The sequence below is a fragment of the Mytilinidion resinicola genome (assembly GCF_010093595.1).
Source record: "Mytilinidion resinicola strain CBS 304.34 unplaced genomic scaffold BDZ99scaffold_8, whole genome shotgun sequence".
NCBI lineage: Eukaryota > Fungi > Ascomycota > Dothideomycetes > Mytilinidiales > Mytilinidiaceae > Mytilinidion > Mytilinidion resinicola.
Window position 1 is genome coordinate 1170682 of NW_022985444.1, and position 14670 is coordinate 1185351.

Consider the following 14670-nt stretch of genomic DNA (forward strand, 5'->3'; position numbering starts at 1 on the left):
GAGAAGCGTCAGATTCAGCGGGCTGATGAGGCCACCGCCGACAAGAAGTGCAACCACGGCTGGTGCGGCGCCCCGTTCTGCTATCCCGAGTGCGCTCCTAGTGGAGGCGTGCCCTCTGAGGAGGCCAAGCTCAAGGCTCGCGAGGCTGCTGCCCAGATGATCCAGTGGTCCAAGGCGGAAAAGGACACGGCCGAGATCGAGAAGCGTCAGGCGGAGACTGATCTGCTGAAGTGCGATAATGGCTGTGAAAACAAGGCTTTGGCTGAGGTCAAGGCTCGTGAAGAGGCCACCGCCGACAAGAAGTGCAACCACGGCTGGTGTGGTGCGCCGTTCTGCTATCCTGAGTGCGGTCCCAATGGCAAGCGTGCCGTTGAGCTCCATGCATAGTCTCAGACGCCACTTGCATGCCGGATTTGAAGTACGTTTGGCACCGCCTGAAATACCCCGTGAGCAAAATGATGCTAACAAAGACAGATGAAGAAAGAGACAAAAATGATGCTATGATTGCTTGATTGGAGTGGTATCTTTTGATTTTTTTGGTTGACCTGAAGTTGGATACTTCGGCCAACTTTTGCTTATCTGGGTTGGAGTTACGGATGGGGTTGGTGAAAAGCCCTCAGACTCGGCGAAGTCTGCATGGCTAGTATCATTCCAATCAGCAATACAATGATGGGTTGCCCATATTCAAAACTGAAGCTGCTACTATGCCTTGTGATATGTCTGTGCTACTCCAATTGGTTTCTAAGATATTGAAAACAAGGCATTTAGGGCATGGACAGAGACGTTGCGAAAGCAGCATCTGAGACAGTGCAGCGACTTTCCAAAACGATCATCATCAACACTCTGAAAGCACGTTGGAATACATTTGACGAAGGCACTTACCATCGAAGTTTGGTAATGTTCTCACGATACCCCAAGCCCCCGGCGGCCCATGCATGAGTGGCCCCGCAAACGCCGCAAAAAGAGCTTAAATCGGAAAATGCCGCGAGTGGTGGCCTATTGCATCATCGGCCTTATTCATCGCGCTCACAACCATGAAATATCTCACGCCGCCATCGTACCCTTGCGGCCCATATCTCTACATAAACCCCTCCAGAACCTCATAAAGCCCATTGCCAACCCTATTGAGCCTTCCAACACATCCGCAAAGATGAAGGCATACTGGTTCGACAACCTCCCCGTACGCCACCCCTCCACCCCTCCACCCCTCCACAATTGCGAATGCGCGACCGACGACTGACGAATTACCGCAGGGCGACCAACGCGAACCCCACGACTCCGGGCGTGTGGTCTCCCCAGACTACCTCTCCAAGCTGGGCATCCTGCACTTCAACTACTCCTCCGAAGACGACGTCAACGCCCTCGCGGCCTCGCGCCACTACAAAAACCGCGACACCATCACCATCTCGCCGACGACCATGGGCGCCGCCTACGAGGAGAAAGTGCGCAACTTCTTCCACGAGCACCTGCACGAGGACGAGGAGATCCGGTACATCCTCGACGGGGGCGGCTACTTCGACGTGCGCAGCGAGGGGGATGAGTGGGTGCGGATAAAGCTCGAGAAGCACGATTTGATGATCATGCCCGCGGGGATTTATCATCGGTTTACTACGGATACAGAGAATGTGAGTTAGAATCCCTGGTTGATGTGGTGGGGAAGGGGTGGGGCGTTCGGGGTTCCGGGGGGAAGTGGAGTTTTAGGGGCACCAGGGCTAACGGGGTGACAGTATACCAAGGCCATGCGGCTGTTTAAGGAGGATCCGAAGTGGACGCCGCTGAATCGGGGGAGCGAGACGGAGGAGAATCAGTATAGGCGGGAGTATTTGAAATTGAGGGAGGGGCTGGGTGCGGGTGTTGCGGCGAACTAAGGGCCTAGTTGAGGATTTGGGATGGTAGTCTGTGCATAGGTGTTCGACACGGCAACATATGTTTGTCTGTGTGATTTTGCGTCTATTAGCGGTTCAAAAGCCTGCGGACATGAGAGTACATTCCTAGGTACGAGTGATGAAATGCAGGTATGGTAAGACACCAAGAGTGCAGAGCTTAAGATCTATTATTGCTTTGTGAAGCTACACCCGGTACCGCTATTAGCCCATGCAAGCTTGACCTACTCCAATACGCATCCAAAGCAAAAGTGAGAGTGCAATGAAGTCCACAAGGATCGCCACTACCAGTCCCCGAGGCTACATGCTCTATCATCATTCTCACTCCTTAGGCAAAACCTCAATATGCTCGATCTCCTTCGCGCCAATCTCCCTCACCTCCCCATTCGTCTCTGTCATCTCCGAATCAGGCGTCAGCGTCGTGCTACTCTGATGAGTACTCTCAAGCCACGATCTAGCACCCATATTAGAAAAATCGGCATCAGCATCATCTGAGTGGAATGGACCGTCCCACATAACAGTGTTATGGTGGGGCGGCGTGCTGCCACTGTTATCCCAGCCGGGCTTTTCCGACACCTTCTGCAGCTCCTCCATGAACTGGAGGTTGTCGTACTTGACAAAGTCTGCGAGGGGTTTCGGAAGTGGTCGGAAAGGCTCGCTGGTGGCTTCGTCGCTGGCGTAAATGAGAAGAGCTTCTTTATGCTCGTCGCTAACGCGTTTGAGGACGACTGCTTCGGTTACTTGCTGTTTCGTCAGGTTTGTTAGTATGCTGAGAAGTTTGAGCAAGGGATGGGTTTACCTCTCGTAGTATCAACGGGCTGTCGTAGTCGTACTGGTACTGAATCCGCCACCAACGCTTGTCGTCAGGCGCGGATACTGCGTTACGGAGGTATATCGTGTTCGGCTCAGTGGAGACTGCGCAGAGCCTTTGCTTGTATTTCGGAATGAACTCTTCCTTGAGGGGATTCGTGGAATCGATCGTCTCGATACCTGTCATAGTGTCGCCATTGGTAGCAGGGCTAGCCTTCTCGACAGGCGGTTTGAAGATGCTGTTAATACCGTCGAGAATCTCACGGGTCTTCGTCTTCTGTTCATCAAGCTCTGCTAGATATTAGCGATGAATACGAGTATACATCCAACCCAGACTACCTTTTAGCTTGAGCTTAATGCTGTTGTATATCTTTTGAAGCTCCTGAAGAGTTACGTTTGCATCATCAACCTGTCCCTCAGGTCCTTCCAAAGTCCCGAAAGCCTTCATGCTTGAGTTCAGCAGCTTGAGGGACTCCACAGACTTGCCGGTCTTCTTGCTGTGGTGGTACTTTATTTTGTTAATCTTGCGGTTGATGTCGGCAATCTTCAACTCATGCTGTGCAGCATCTCTGAGCATCTGCGAGACAATGGCCTCATTGCAGGCCATGTATCGGTCTGCATAGAAGACCCCAGGTATCTCCACATCTAACTTTGTCGCGGAGCCGTCGGAACTGCTCAGCCTAATGACCATCACGTCACCAAGGGTCTTCACATAAGCGCTGGCGGTGTAGGTGAACAAGTGCGAATCCAGAACGTCATAGAGTGAGACCTTTTCGCCCGGTACATTGTGTACAACCGTGGCATCAAGGAAGTGTGAGTTTTGAACTGTGCCATTAGCTATCACCTCAGTATGCAGAGAAGTCTGCAAACCGCTTTGCAGTCCCGAAACCTCGACGGCACGTTCCCACCCAAGTAGGAACTTTTCGAGACTCGTGGCTTCAGGTTCCTGTGGAATGGCATTGGTGAAAGCTTCTAGCTTAGACAGGGGTTCGGCGCTGCCGTAGGCCCGATCCGTGCGGTCGAGGAAGGCCATAAGCCGTTGCACCTCGTGAATTAGTTCAAGCTGATCGGTCTGGCTCAGCTCGCCATCTACTGCGATTCGTGCTGGCGGAGTTATAGGGGTGCCCCTCCACCAGCCCTCCTCTCGCTCGTAGTCTGTGGCAACATGCGCTGGACACAGGAGTAGGTTTCTGATCGATGGGATAGTGGAGAGCATCGTGACTAGGCTGGGAAGGTAGTCTCCGTTTGCCATCGGTTTGAGAAAGGCGGGGCCACCCTCTTCCCGCTTTCGCTGATCCGCAGCAACGTCTAGCACCGTCTCCTGCGTTCCTACCAATGTCATAGCCCAGCTTTGAGCATCATAGTGTGCATCTTTGGGCGCGGGGCCAAAGACAGCCCTACTATTACCTATGACACCAGATTCCTGACCGGGCCCTTCTACACCTAGACACGGTATGAGCGTTCCGGTTCGCCATGTTGATTATGGGAACCCAAGCGTATGCGACTGACTTTTTATTGCCACGTTTGACATTTCCATCCCGGAGTCTGCCATGGAGCGATCGCTAATTCGGGAGGGTGGTCTTGTCGGAGTTGTGCTATAGTCGCCAACAACGCCGCCGTCGATGTGGAAAGGCCCTGGGTATTGCGTTAGCGGGGACTGAGATAGGTTCCTTTAGGACATAGAGACTTACTGGACCGGGATCCATCAGTAAAACCCTCCCGGTCAGCTGCGAAGAGGCTGTCATCATACCTATCAGGCTAGAAGGCGAGGTGAGCGAGAGAAGCACAGGCTGCATATCTGGTGTCATACATCGTTGCCCGTGGGTGCACCTTTTTCGAAGAATTGTGAGGCCGCATTGTTGAGGTCGTCGTTGTTTTCCTACTCAGTCAGCGGCTAAATATATGTATTGCGAAAGACTGGAGGCACGCGCACCCTAAGCAGCTGGCGGGCTTCAGCATCGGTCACGCCGCAGATGCTTATGAGGGAGGCGACGTTTTCGTCCATGGTAACGGAGATAGTGCAGAGCACAGAGGGAGAGCCTTGGGGTTTTAAAGCAGAGACAGCTCCGCAGCGGGTTGTTTGCGCATTGAGACTGCCGACGAGCTGGCAATGCGCCTGGGTGAAGTCATGAATGCCAAGCCCAAACGACGCCACACAGAGCGGCCGGTGCACACTAGCTCCACCCTGCTTTGACCTCAGGTCTCACCAGAGTGAAACAGCTAGTACCACCACCCAGCTTCGACCGCAATCTGTAGAGAGGGAGTGGCATAGAGTCCACGGGTTACCATGCGGTATGGTATTGCAATAGCTCCGAAGAAACTCGTTCGAGCATTAGAGCTGTTCCCCAGTCTCGAATTTCCTGGGGATACGACAAGCTCTTCAACAACCGCAGAACACCCCTCATCACTTGATACCCTTGCTCCATTCTCTTCCCTCAACAGGTACTAAGGACTCGAGGTCGCTGCTAGATTGCCCGTTTTAGTTCGCATGTCCCCTCTTGACAACCATAATGAATATTCTGGCCTATCTTCTCTCGGCGCATCTGTCCGCGTTGCCAGAAGTCAGCTCTCATCACAGAACAGCCCGAATACTCTTTGGTAGCCGAACGACCGAAGAAGGAGACGAGGAATACCTACAGCGTTTTTCTGACATCTTGCTTAATCGAGAAAAGGGTGGGTGAGCGCCGGGTCCCGCCCATGGCTTTTCTAACGGCACTATTGACACCTATAGATGCAACTTTTGACGCCTTACACAAAAGTCTTCCGTTCATGTGGAATAATGACGAGAAATATGATACCGTAAATCCGTTCGGCGATCCCCGACAGCTCCAGTACCACGCCCTCTGGACCTTCGACACCCAAAACGACGTACTGCGCTACACCAGTCGCCACGGCTGTAGCCAGATACCACTTGCGCTTCTTCGAGAGCGTGTTGTGAGTCTAGCTGATATGGAATCACTCGGCGGACCTATTCCCTTACCTTTGGAGCCGACATTCAGTTCAGAATGCCTTACTGGAAACCGCAAGTTGAGGTTGACAGCAGACTGCGTGCATTTACACACCGTCTTCTCCGTGATTTTCATCATCAGTGGAGGCACGTTCTTCGAAATCGTTATAACTCCATGACTTTACGCGTACTTGCACGGGCTATCATCCGGCTTTCAACGCTTGATTTCGAAGTTCGCTCCAACACAGGGGGACATAGCCGGCGGGGTGTTCATGTATGGATTACCAACTTGCCCGCCTGGGAGCCATTCAACGCCGACGTTGTGCGCGTTGGTAATGTCTACGTCGTCCTCTGCCAAGCCATCCAAGAAGGGCTGTCCATGGCCCAACAACACGTATCATCTCAGGACTTTAGCACCACTGAGAGTCCTAGCACGACGGCCTTTGGCGAACCGCAGGCACATTACATGATCCTATCAGTCAAGCATATTATGCTTTGTCACGCAACTAGTCCGAACTCACTTATGTATACTGTTCCAGAGCCCCTGTTCAATGGCGATTATGGCGTTGGACCTCCGTCGGACCTGGCACTAGATTATCTCATCTGGGCCACCGCCTCCGCCAGACCTAGGATCTTTACACCTCTTCAATCGCTGCCTATTGAGGTCCATGACATCATACTGGATTACGTGTCCGGAGGGACAGTAGTAGCTGCTAAAGTTGGCTGCTTGCTTGGCTTGGGGTCCCCATTCTTGTGGAAAGATGGTCCTCTGGAGGTTACATTGATGGAAAGATACAAAATTCGTCCGACAGGGTCGTCTGTTGAATCCGAGGTCTGGTTTGGTGAGCAAAAGAGCGGAATAGTCTATTTAGCTAGAAGAAGCTAGGGGCAGGATAATGGAACTAGCATTTCCCCTATCTAATTTCAAAAACAATAAATTCTAGCTAACTTATGTTTCTCTCTAAGCAAAACACCATTCCGCAGAATAGCACTGCAAGACATCCATCCCCTCGCGGTGTGTAGGCTCCTTAGTTATAGAAATGGGAATGGGCGACTCTTCATGTTTCCAAACATGGTTGATAGTATTGACGTCGTTCCGCACGTGTAAACCACCGCTCAACGCCGTAAGTACTCCTCTGTTGGCAGCGAAGAACTGAATGTATAGCCTAATGCGGATGACGTGGGGAATTAGCGATAAGAGCATGGCTGACGGAGTTGTGAAACGCTAGTATCCATGCAAGTTCTTTGGTTCCTAGCTTAGCTTGTCGGCCGTACTTTTCACGCCTTCCTGTCATGGCGCTCGAGCTTTTCGCCACGGCAATCAATTCTTGTGTGGCCATTACATACGCTCTTTAGTGAGCGAAACCCCTGAGCGTCTACGAGCCTAGTGATCAAGCTTGCAACCAAACCCCCTGATCGCTACATGGACAACGAAGGCGCTGTCGATCTTTACTAATGGGGTAAAGACGGGACCAAAAGCAGAGTAGGGTTTCTCTCCGACGTATACGTTCGTTTCGGCGCGTGCCACGTTGCTGGCTGGAACTTCCACTTTCCAAGCTACGCGGAGCAGATTCTATGGAGAATATCAAGTGTTCTTTGTTCCACCCTTACAACACTGACTTACTTGCCTATCGATAAGGTCCGGGTCCCGGATAAATGGTTTCCCCTATTTCCCAGAGGTATATGTTTTGGTCTCTCGGACTCATATACCTGCTTGTACGCCTCTACCTCCTACTTAAATCTTTTTGGGATCGAGAGATGTACCGGCCAGCTTTTACCAGAAAGGGGAGTGGCCGTCTTATCTCTCTCATGTGTAGCAGTTTCACACTGTTCGTGGTATATGATATTTCCGTACCATGCGCCACAGCCTGCTGTGATTGGCTCAGGTTTGTTAGCAAAAGCGGTGGATTTGAACCAAAGCAAAGCACCATGGTCTTCATTGCTCAGCCCTGTTGCCAGTCTGAAAGATGCTAATAGTCCCGCTAATTACTTCAAATTGCAGTTAGAAGAGATAGCGTGTCGGCAATGTTCATTCTAGAGAAAAACCCCGTTCTCCATAGCCCACTGATCCCAAAACTGCTTGTGTCTAATTTTGAGGACCACACCGGAGTAGGCCTCCTCCAGAGAAGCCCTTTTCGTCTCAAACTCATCTCCTCAAGCTCTCCCTCGCGGCCCCATCCACACAAGCCATAGGGACATTGTATGCCTCTCCACTCCCAGATATATCGCTTCAAGCAGGTACGCCATTCCTCGTCCCAGGACTCCGCCTCACGAAGCGCCTTGTCAATGTCTGGTCCCGAGGCCATTTGATTGCGGACAGCAGGGTTTTGGAGCACGGTTCGAGAGGGCGGGAATCGCTGTGATGTACTGTACCAGGGAACCCACTCCAAGGTGTCGAACATAGTGTACCATTCAGCGAGCACTGCAGCAGCCGGTCGTGCAGGGCTGTCAACCCATGGTGTGCCACTGAACCACTCCCTCAATGTCTCTATACGAAATAGTCAGTTACCTCTATTCGCTTCTGAGAGTCTCGGACTAAAAGAAAAGGCTTGTACTTACGATCTTGAGGATCATAGAGCAGATTCACTCCATCCAATTTACCCTCTGTGGAGATTCTTAGTAGCCACAACGGCAGTTCATCATCTCCTAGGAAGTGGCGGCTCCGCAGGCTATCCATTATGTTGTCGTCGATACCAGGTGCAGCGGCATCGTGGCTATGCTTGAAGTAGTTTACTGCCCGACTCTCGGGTCCGATTTCGGTGTGGACATCCCCCGAACCCCACACGACGCCGTGGCGTAATACAGGCAGTACTTTGGCAGCCTCAATGACCTCGCCGTTGAACCCGAGGTGTGCAGGCGCTGTACGTCGATCATCGATTCGGTTTGCGGGAGATAAATGACATCGCCAGGGTAGATGTAGTGCATGGAGATGAGTAGGTTGTACAACTTCGTTAGGCCGGAGATCAGACCCTGGTGTTTCTCTTGGATGGCCTCCATAGCTGGACAGTGGAGGTTGTATAGCTACACAAGCTTGGTGGATGAGTGGGGATGTTTATTTGCGCGTCCCATCTCTAAAATTTAGCGCTTCGCTTCGCATGGACCTATAGAGTATGCTTGGTGAATTGATCATGTGTGGTTAAGCGCCACATACAGTACGAGCACATCTGGAACAGCCGTCCTCGTGCATCTCACTGAAGTCATACAGAGGATACAGCGAGTATAATTACCAAAATACTGTATATGTCATACTCCATCAACCCACTCAAACTCTCACAAAAGCCCCAACAGCAACTCACAAGCCTCAAATAATGAAAAAGTCTATACCCCAAAACGCCGTATGTACATACAAGTATGCATCACCTCTCGTACCCCATCCCTATGTCCTAATCTATCAACTCTCACACCTTTTATTAGCAACGTCCATCGCTCATTTTGTCCGCCCTAACTATCATCCACCAACCTCCTCCCCTCCCACGCTCTCCTCGCTTCTCCCTCCAGCTGCTCCAATTCCCCACTCGTCTCACACATCCCTCTGAACACGCCACCTTCCCTCCTGACCAAATCCCACGGATCCCCATACTCAATAACCTCGCCCTTATCCAGCACAAGCACTTTATCGTAATCGATAATCGTCTGCAGGCGATGCGCAATCGTGATGGTCGTGTTCTTGATCTCGCGGATGGTCTCCTGGATCTTCGCATCGGTGGCGTAGTCGATGGACGCGGTTGCCTCGTCCATAAGCAGCACCTTGGGTGCTTTGAGTAACGCGCGCGCGAGGCAGAGGAGCTGGCGCTGGCCTTGGGAGAGGTTGGAGCCGGATTCGGCGATGGGGGAGTGGAGGTTTTTGAAGACGTTTTTGTTGTCGGCAGTCATGGCGTTGGTAGGAGAAGACGGGCTGTCGCCGTTCGGTATGGTAATGGTGGCGTCGGAGGGTTCGGAGGCTTGGGTGCTGGCCATGATGCTGCCAGGGTTCGTGGTAGCGGCGCTAGGGACGTCCACGAGGGTGGCGGAGGAGTCGGTAGTGGCGGTGGACTTGGTGAGGTTGTTTGGGCTGTCTCCCAAGGTAGGGCTGCCGGGCACGGGTGTGGTTGAAATGGAGGCGGCGGAGATTAGATGGACTTCGCGGAGAGCTGTGTAGATCTCCTCGTCCGTGAAAAGACCGAAGGGGTCAAGATTGCTGCGCACGGTGCCGGTGAACAGGGTCGGATCTAAGAAGAATTAGAAAGGAGGTTCTAGAAATAGATTCGATTGGCTTACCTTGCGGTACCATAACAATATTCTCCCGCAAGTCTTGCAGTCCGATCAATCCGACATCTACATCATCAACGAGAATCTTGCCCTCCTCAGCTTCAAGAGCTCTGAAGAGCGCGAGTGCCAAAGAGCTCTTTCCAGCTCCAGTACGTCCCACAACACCAACTTTCTCTCCAGGTAAGATCTTGAAAGTGATTTGCTTCAAGACCAAGTCGAAGTCTTTCCGGTATCTTGTGCTGTATCCAATGAACTCCACTGAACCCTTGCTCGGCCAATTTGCAGCTGGTCTGTTATCCGGAATGATAGGCGCAGCCTCTTGGTCAACATCGAGATACTCCTTGATACGCTCAACCGAGTTCATGTTCTGTTCATTGGCCGAGTACAGCCGCACGAACCAGAGGACATTTTCAGTGAAGGTCACCGCGTATGTCATCGCGAGACCTGCAGAACCAGCATCGATTTTGCCAACGCTTATGATGACGAAAATGCCGGCAAAGAAGGATACCAAGGCACCAACCACATCAACACGGAAAGCAAGCCAGCGATTAGCTGCCCACAAGTAGATGAACGGTCGATGCTGAGTGTTTATACGGGTAAGGTTTTCACGAATGAAGCGCCTTTCGTCTCCGTAGGCTCGGATAGTTGTCATTCCCGACAGCGTTTCCCCGAATTGCTGATAGAGTGGACTACGGTTGACCGACTCGAGGCGCTTAAGATCTCTGGAGGAGTTGATGTAAAACTTGCCAATCAATACGTAGAGGATGGTAATGAATACGCCAGCAATGAGGAAGCCAGGTGTGATGACAGAGATGAGGATGACGATGGTGATGATAGAGAACAAGCAGTGAACGACTCCTACGGCTACTGGCGCAATCTCCTGGTCCACAGATTCAATATCTTTAGAGAATCTGTTCATGAGCTGTCCTAGCGGTGTGGAATCGAAGAAGCGAAACTTGGCATGAGTTACAGATTCCATGAGTCGCTGATGGATCCTTCGAGACGCAGAAAGTGATCCGGCGAAGAGGACGCCTTCTCTCACCATTGTGATGGCCATGAAGACCAATCCAAGCACAGCGTATGCACCCAAGTAATATCCTGCGTCGACGTTCATCGAACCTTGAGTGGTTTGAGTTGAGTATTGATGTTTCGATTGGTTCGACCGGGAGAATGGTACAGGCCAGGCACAGGTACCGCTGCTAAGACAAGTGCCTAAACCGCTAATGCCGTTGACATGGGTGAGTGGAGATTCATGATTTGTGTGCATCGAGCTAACTTCTTTCTCGTTGTAGGCATTCGCCCATGTCCGGATCCAAACATTGGTTGCCACAGAAGACGCTTGCTGAGCTACAAAGATTGCGGCAGCGCCCAGCCAGTAGTACCAAGTTCCCATAGATCGCAGATAAAGCATGATAATGCCGAGCTTCACTCCACCTTCGGCCTTTTTTTCTTCGTGAGTATTACTACTGGGAATATCTTTCTTCGGTCCGGCTGAGCCGTTCGCGGATCCATTCGTTCCACCGTTCTTATGGTTTACTTCACCATTGGCCTCCTCGCCGCCAACATCAGAAGGTACTCGAGATGGGATTCGTGAGGCCGCCCGTGAAGCCGGCATGGATTTGGATATGTCTTCGCTGAGTTTCCCAGAGGCGACTAGCTGTTTCGGAGTGCCCTGAGCGGTCACCCTTCCGTTATCCACTAACATGGCGAATTCGGACTGAGGTAGGCACAAGCTCACGTTGTGTGTGACAAGGATGCAAGTGCGGTGATACATGAGTGGGCCCATAATCGCTTTGTCAAAGATCCACTTGGCAGTATGAGCGTCCACGGCGCTTAGAACGTCGTCGAGGAGTACGTGACGAGCTTTGCTGTACAACGCACGAGCGAGCGATATCCGTTGTTTCTGACCGCCCGAAAGACTGACGCCCTTCTCTCCCACGAGAGTTTGATCGCCAGCGTCTAGGATCTCAAGATCTCTCTGAAGAGAGCAAGCCACTAATACATCCTTGTAGCGTTTTACATCCCATTCACTGGCAAAGACGATATTGTCCTTGATCGTGGCGTTGACCAGCCAGGCTTGCTGAGCACAGTAGGCAACTGTTTCCGTAAGACCAGTCTCGGGATCCGAGGGAACATCCTCTCTGCTTCGACCACCTGGGAGATAGACGTCACCCTTCAATTTTGTCATTTCTCCGAGAAGCGCCATCAAAACGGAGGTCTTTCCGGATCCAGTAGGCCCCACGATGACATTCAACTCCCCGACGCGGAATTTAACGTTCAAGTCCATCAGTTTGAAGGCGTCCTGGGCGCCCTGGTTCTCCATATCCTTCCCTCCCCAGCTGAAAGTGCCATCCTCAAATCCAATGACTGGTTGGTCATGGTCATCCTTCTCCTCATTTTTGAGTTGCACATATTTGTCCGTTTCAGGCTCACTCAAGTACTCTTCGATACGGTCGACTGACACTTTCGACTCTAAAACATGGGCAAGCATATCTGCCAGCTGGTCCAATGGAATTCTCAGGATTTGGAATAGTGACAAAGCCGTGAATGCAACTGATGGAACGAGGTCTTTCTTTTCAATCATCGTGAAAACCATGAACGACAAGAATGTAATGAGTACTGGTGCCCCTGACCACACTGTAGCAGCCAATGCCCAGAGAATATACCGTTGACGCAGGTATTTCAGTTCGATAGTGCGCTTCTCATTGACTAAGCCCATGTATCGTTGCTCCCACGCAAAGTACTTAATGATTCGGATGTTGGTCAAAACTTCGTTAGTCGTGTGGATTCTGGCATCAGTCGCAGCGGAGATAAGTTTCTGCATCTTCGAGAACTGTCTTGAGATCCAGATGTTGACAGGTAGAAGTAGCGCCATTGTACTTATTCCAGCGATTGAGCTGTATCCAAGAATACGATAGAGCAGAACAATAGCCACGACGAGTTGCACTGGAGTATTTGCCCATAGGAAATGAAGGTAGGCACAGATTTCACTGACTTTAAAGGCATCCACTGCCATAAGGTTGATGATGGCACCGGTGGTGACTTGCGAGTCGGACTTTTCTTCGTCAGGCTGTTGGGATTTGACATCTTCCGTAGTCTTCTTCTTCCGCCTGCCAAACGTCATCATTCGTTTTAGGGCCTTGGGCCTAGCGGTTTTCTCTTTCTTTTTCTCCTGTCCAAGAATCTTGTCGGCACCTGCAGCAGCTCTTCGCTTCAGAGCCTTCGCATATATTTCTCCGATAATTACAGCCCGAATTCTGATGCAGATCTTGCGCCCCAACCAAAGCGCTTGGCCATCAGCCAAAGCTGAAGCGCACCCAGAAACGAAAAGCAAAATGACGTAGAACCAGGCAGCGTTCCGAGGGGTATTTTCCGGCTTCTCCATGTACTCCAGAATAGCCTTCAGAAGCAGCGTCGGCGCAAATGTCAGAAAGCCACCGATAGCGGCCCAACCTGCCTGGATGATAAGACCTCGCTTGAAGTATTTGACTAGGTGGTACGCAAGGATTGACGTCTTTTTGACTTGTCGGTATTCTGCGAGTAGCGATGCAGCCTTGTCCTTTGGAGGGAGATTCCAGACGTCGGCCAGTTCGTACGTTTTCTTATATCCCACCCAGACAATGGAGTCCACCCATGCAAACGTTGCCAACGATAGCACGCTCGCCCTGGGTTCCTGCGCAGGCTTGATATCCCCTTCATATTCTAATTCCACGGCCTTGTTTCCCTTTCTCGATGTCAAGGCGATGAAGAACAGCAAAGTCGTCAATGCAAAGTCGGCAAATGCGAGATGTTGTGAGAGGGTCGAGCGGGGGTGTATGATGGCGGAGCGGAATATTAATACTGTGAAAATCCATTGGAAGCCGTAGATAAAAGCCGTATGATACCAAAGCCGAGGGAATGAAAATCGACTAGAGCTGGAGAATAGCAGGCGCAATGAAGCAAGCACAGAAACGTATGTCCATACAGCAACGCTAGAGATGGCCGAAACCCTCCCCTTATGTCCCCAGGTTCCAGTCACCAGGACCGCAACATGGACTCCCAGTTCTGCAAGTACTGTCAACTCTTCAAGAACAACCACGAATACCTCCCCCCTTGGCTTGTCAACCTTCACGATGGATCGTGCTGTTCGACTGATGGTTGGATGGAGGCCGAGAGGCTCGTTGCGCTCGATTTCGCTGTCCGTATCGGTGTCTTCATCGGATTCGGGGTGGACTCCGTAGGTAGCAGGAGCAGGTATATCCCAGGCATTGTACTGATTCTGGATCTTTTCATAGGCCAAGTGCCTGGATTGTTTGGTCACTTGGTATACTTGTAAGGAGAGGTAAAGGACGGATATTCCAATTACGAGGAGCGGAAACAAGGCTTGGAGATAGCTATAAAGGTGCACCGTATCAGCATTGGGGCACTATTGGTGACAGCGCACATACTCTTGCTCAAAACACCTCGAGAAGTCATCGGATTCCCAGGTCGGGCCTTTGCAATGGGCGAACATGGCCACCAGCAAGAGCTCTTATTCAGCGGGGCAGAAGATCTCTGAAGCTGGTGTTTTCGCAATTGGTCATAAACTCGGCGGGGATGGCATTAGAGAAATAATCAATGTGCCGGAGGAAATGCGGCCAAAGCTGCGACTGGGGGGGCGCGTGTAGATGCAGCGGGAGAGGAAGTGTGGTGTTTGCGCTCGAGCGAAGAGGCCGTCGTTTTGCTGGGCAAGAACCGTGACGTCTTTCCCGTCCAGAGCTAGCCGTTGCCGAGGGATTGGGCGTTCTGTCTCAAGCACTCAAA

At 51.5% G+C, this 14670-nt stretch overlaps 6 protein-coding genes across 6 annotated transcripts in view; 3 read left to right on the forward strand and 3 right to left on the reverse strand.

Annotated features, from left to right (window-relative positions):
- The window catches only part of BDZ99DRAFT_462266 (uncharacterized protein), a 1107-nt gene extending 700 nt beyond the window's left edge, over positions 1-407 (forward strand). The window contains exon 1 of the mRNA XM_033719811.1: positions 1-407. This exon is cut by the window's left edge and continues 700 nt beyond it. Within this exon, the coding sequence (XP_033577945.1) occupies positions 1-387 (387 nt within the window). The 3' untranslated portion in view covers positions 388-407.
- Positions 408-1144: 737 nt separating this feature from the next.
- On the forward strand, positions 1145-2269 carry BDZ99DRAFT_415276 (1,2-dihydroxy-3-keto-5-methylthiopentene dioxygenase). Its single transcript, XM_033716750.1, has 3 exons — positions 1145-1180; positions 1254-1625; positions 1728-2269. Exons 1-3 carry the CDS (start codon positions 1151-1153, stop codon positions 1866-1868), a joined length of 543 nt encoding a protein of 180 aa, XP_033577946.1. The 5' UTR covers positions 1145-1150; the 3' UTR covers positions 1869-2269.
- Positions 2270-2504: 235 nt separating this feature from the next.
- Positions 2505-4787, reverse strand: BDZ99DRAFT_462268 (uncharacterized protein). The gene is made up of 6 exons (XM_033719812.1): positions 4627-4787; positions 4504-4572; positions 4385-4451; positions 4203-4328; positions 3033-4136; positions 2505-2984 (listed from the first exon to the last, which is right to left on the reverse strand). Exons 1-6 carry the CDS (start codon positions 4696-4698, stop codon positions 2593-2595), a joined length of 1830 nt encoding a protein of 609 aa, XP_033577947.1. The 5' UTR covers positions 4699-4787; the 3' UTR covers positions 2505-2592.
- Positions 4788-5203: 416 nt separating this feature from the next.
- On the forward strand, positions 5204-6526 carry BDZ99DRAFT_475845 (uncharacterized protein; the record flags this gene model as incomplete). Its single annotated transcript, XM_033722020.1, has 3 exons — positions 5204-5366; positions 5425-5627; positions 5783-6526. The coding sequence occupies 3 exons, from the start codon at positions 5204-5206 to the stop codon at positions 6524-6526; spliced, it is 1110 nt and encodes a 369-aa protein (XP_033577948.1).
- Positions 6527-8240: 1714 nt separating this feature from the next.
- On the reverse strand, positions 8241-8757 carry BDZ99DRAFT_462270 (uncharacterized protein). The gene has a single exon (XM_033719813.1). The coding sequence runs from the start codon at positions 8635-8637 to the stop codon at positions 8371-8373; it is 267 nt and encodes an 88-aa protein (XP_033577949.1). The 5' UTR covers positions 8638-8757; the 3' UTR covers positions 8241-8370.
- BDZ99DRAFT_415278 (uncharacterized protein) lies at positions 8739-14621 on the reverse strand. The gene is made up of 3 exons (XM_033716751.1): positions 14316-14621; positions 9898-14261; positions 8739-9848 (listed from the first exon to the last, which is right to left on the reverse strand). Exons 1-3 carry the CDS (start codon positions 14378-14380, stop codon positions 9082-9084), a joined length of 5196 nt encoding a protein of 1731 aa, XP_033577950.1. The 5' UTR covers positions 14381-14621; the 3' UTR covers positions 8739-9081.
- Between the last annotated feature and the right edge of the window lie 49 nt (positions 14622-14670).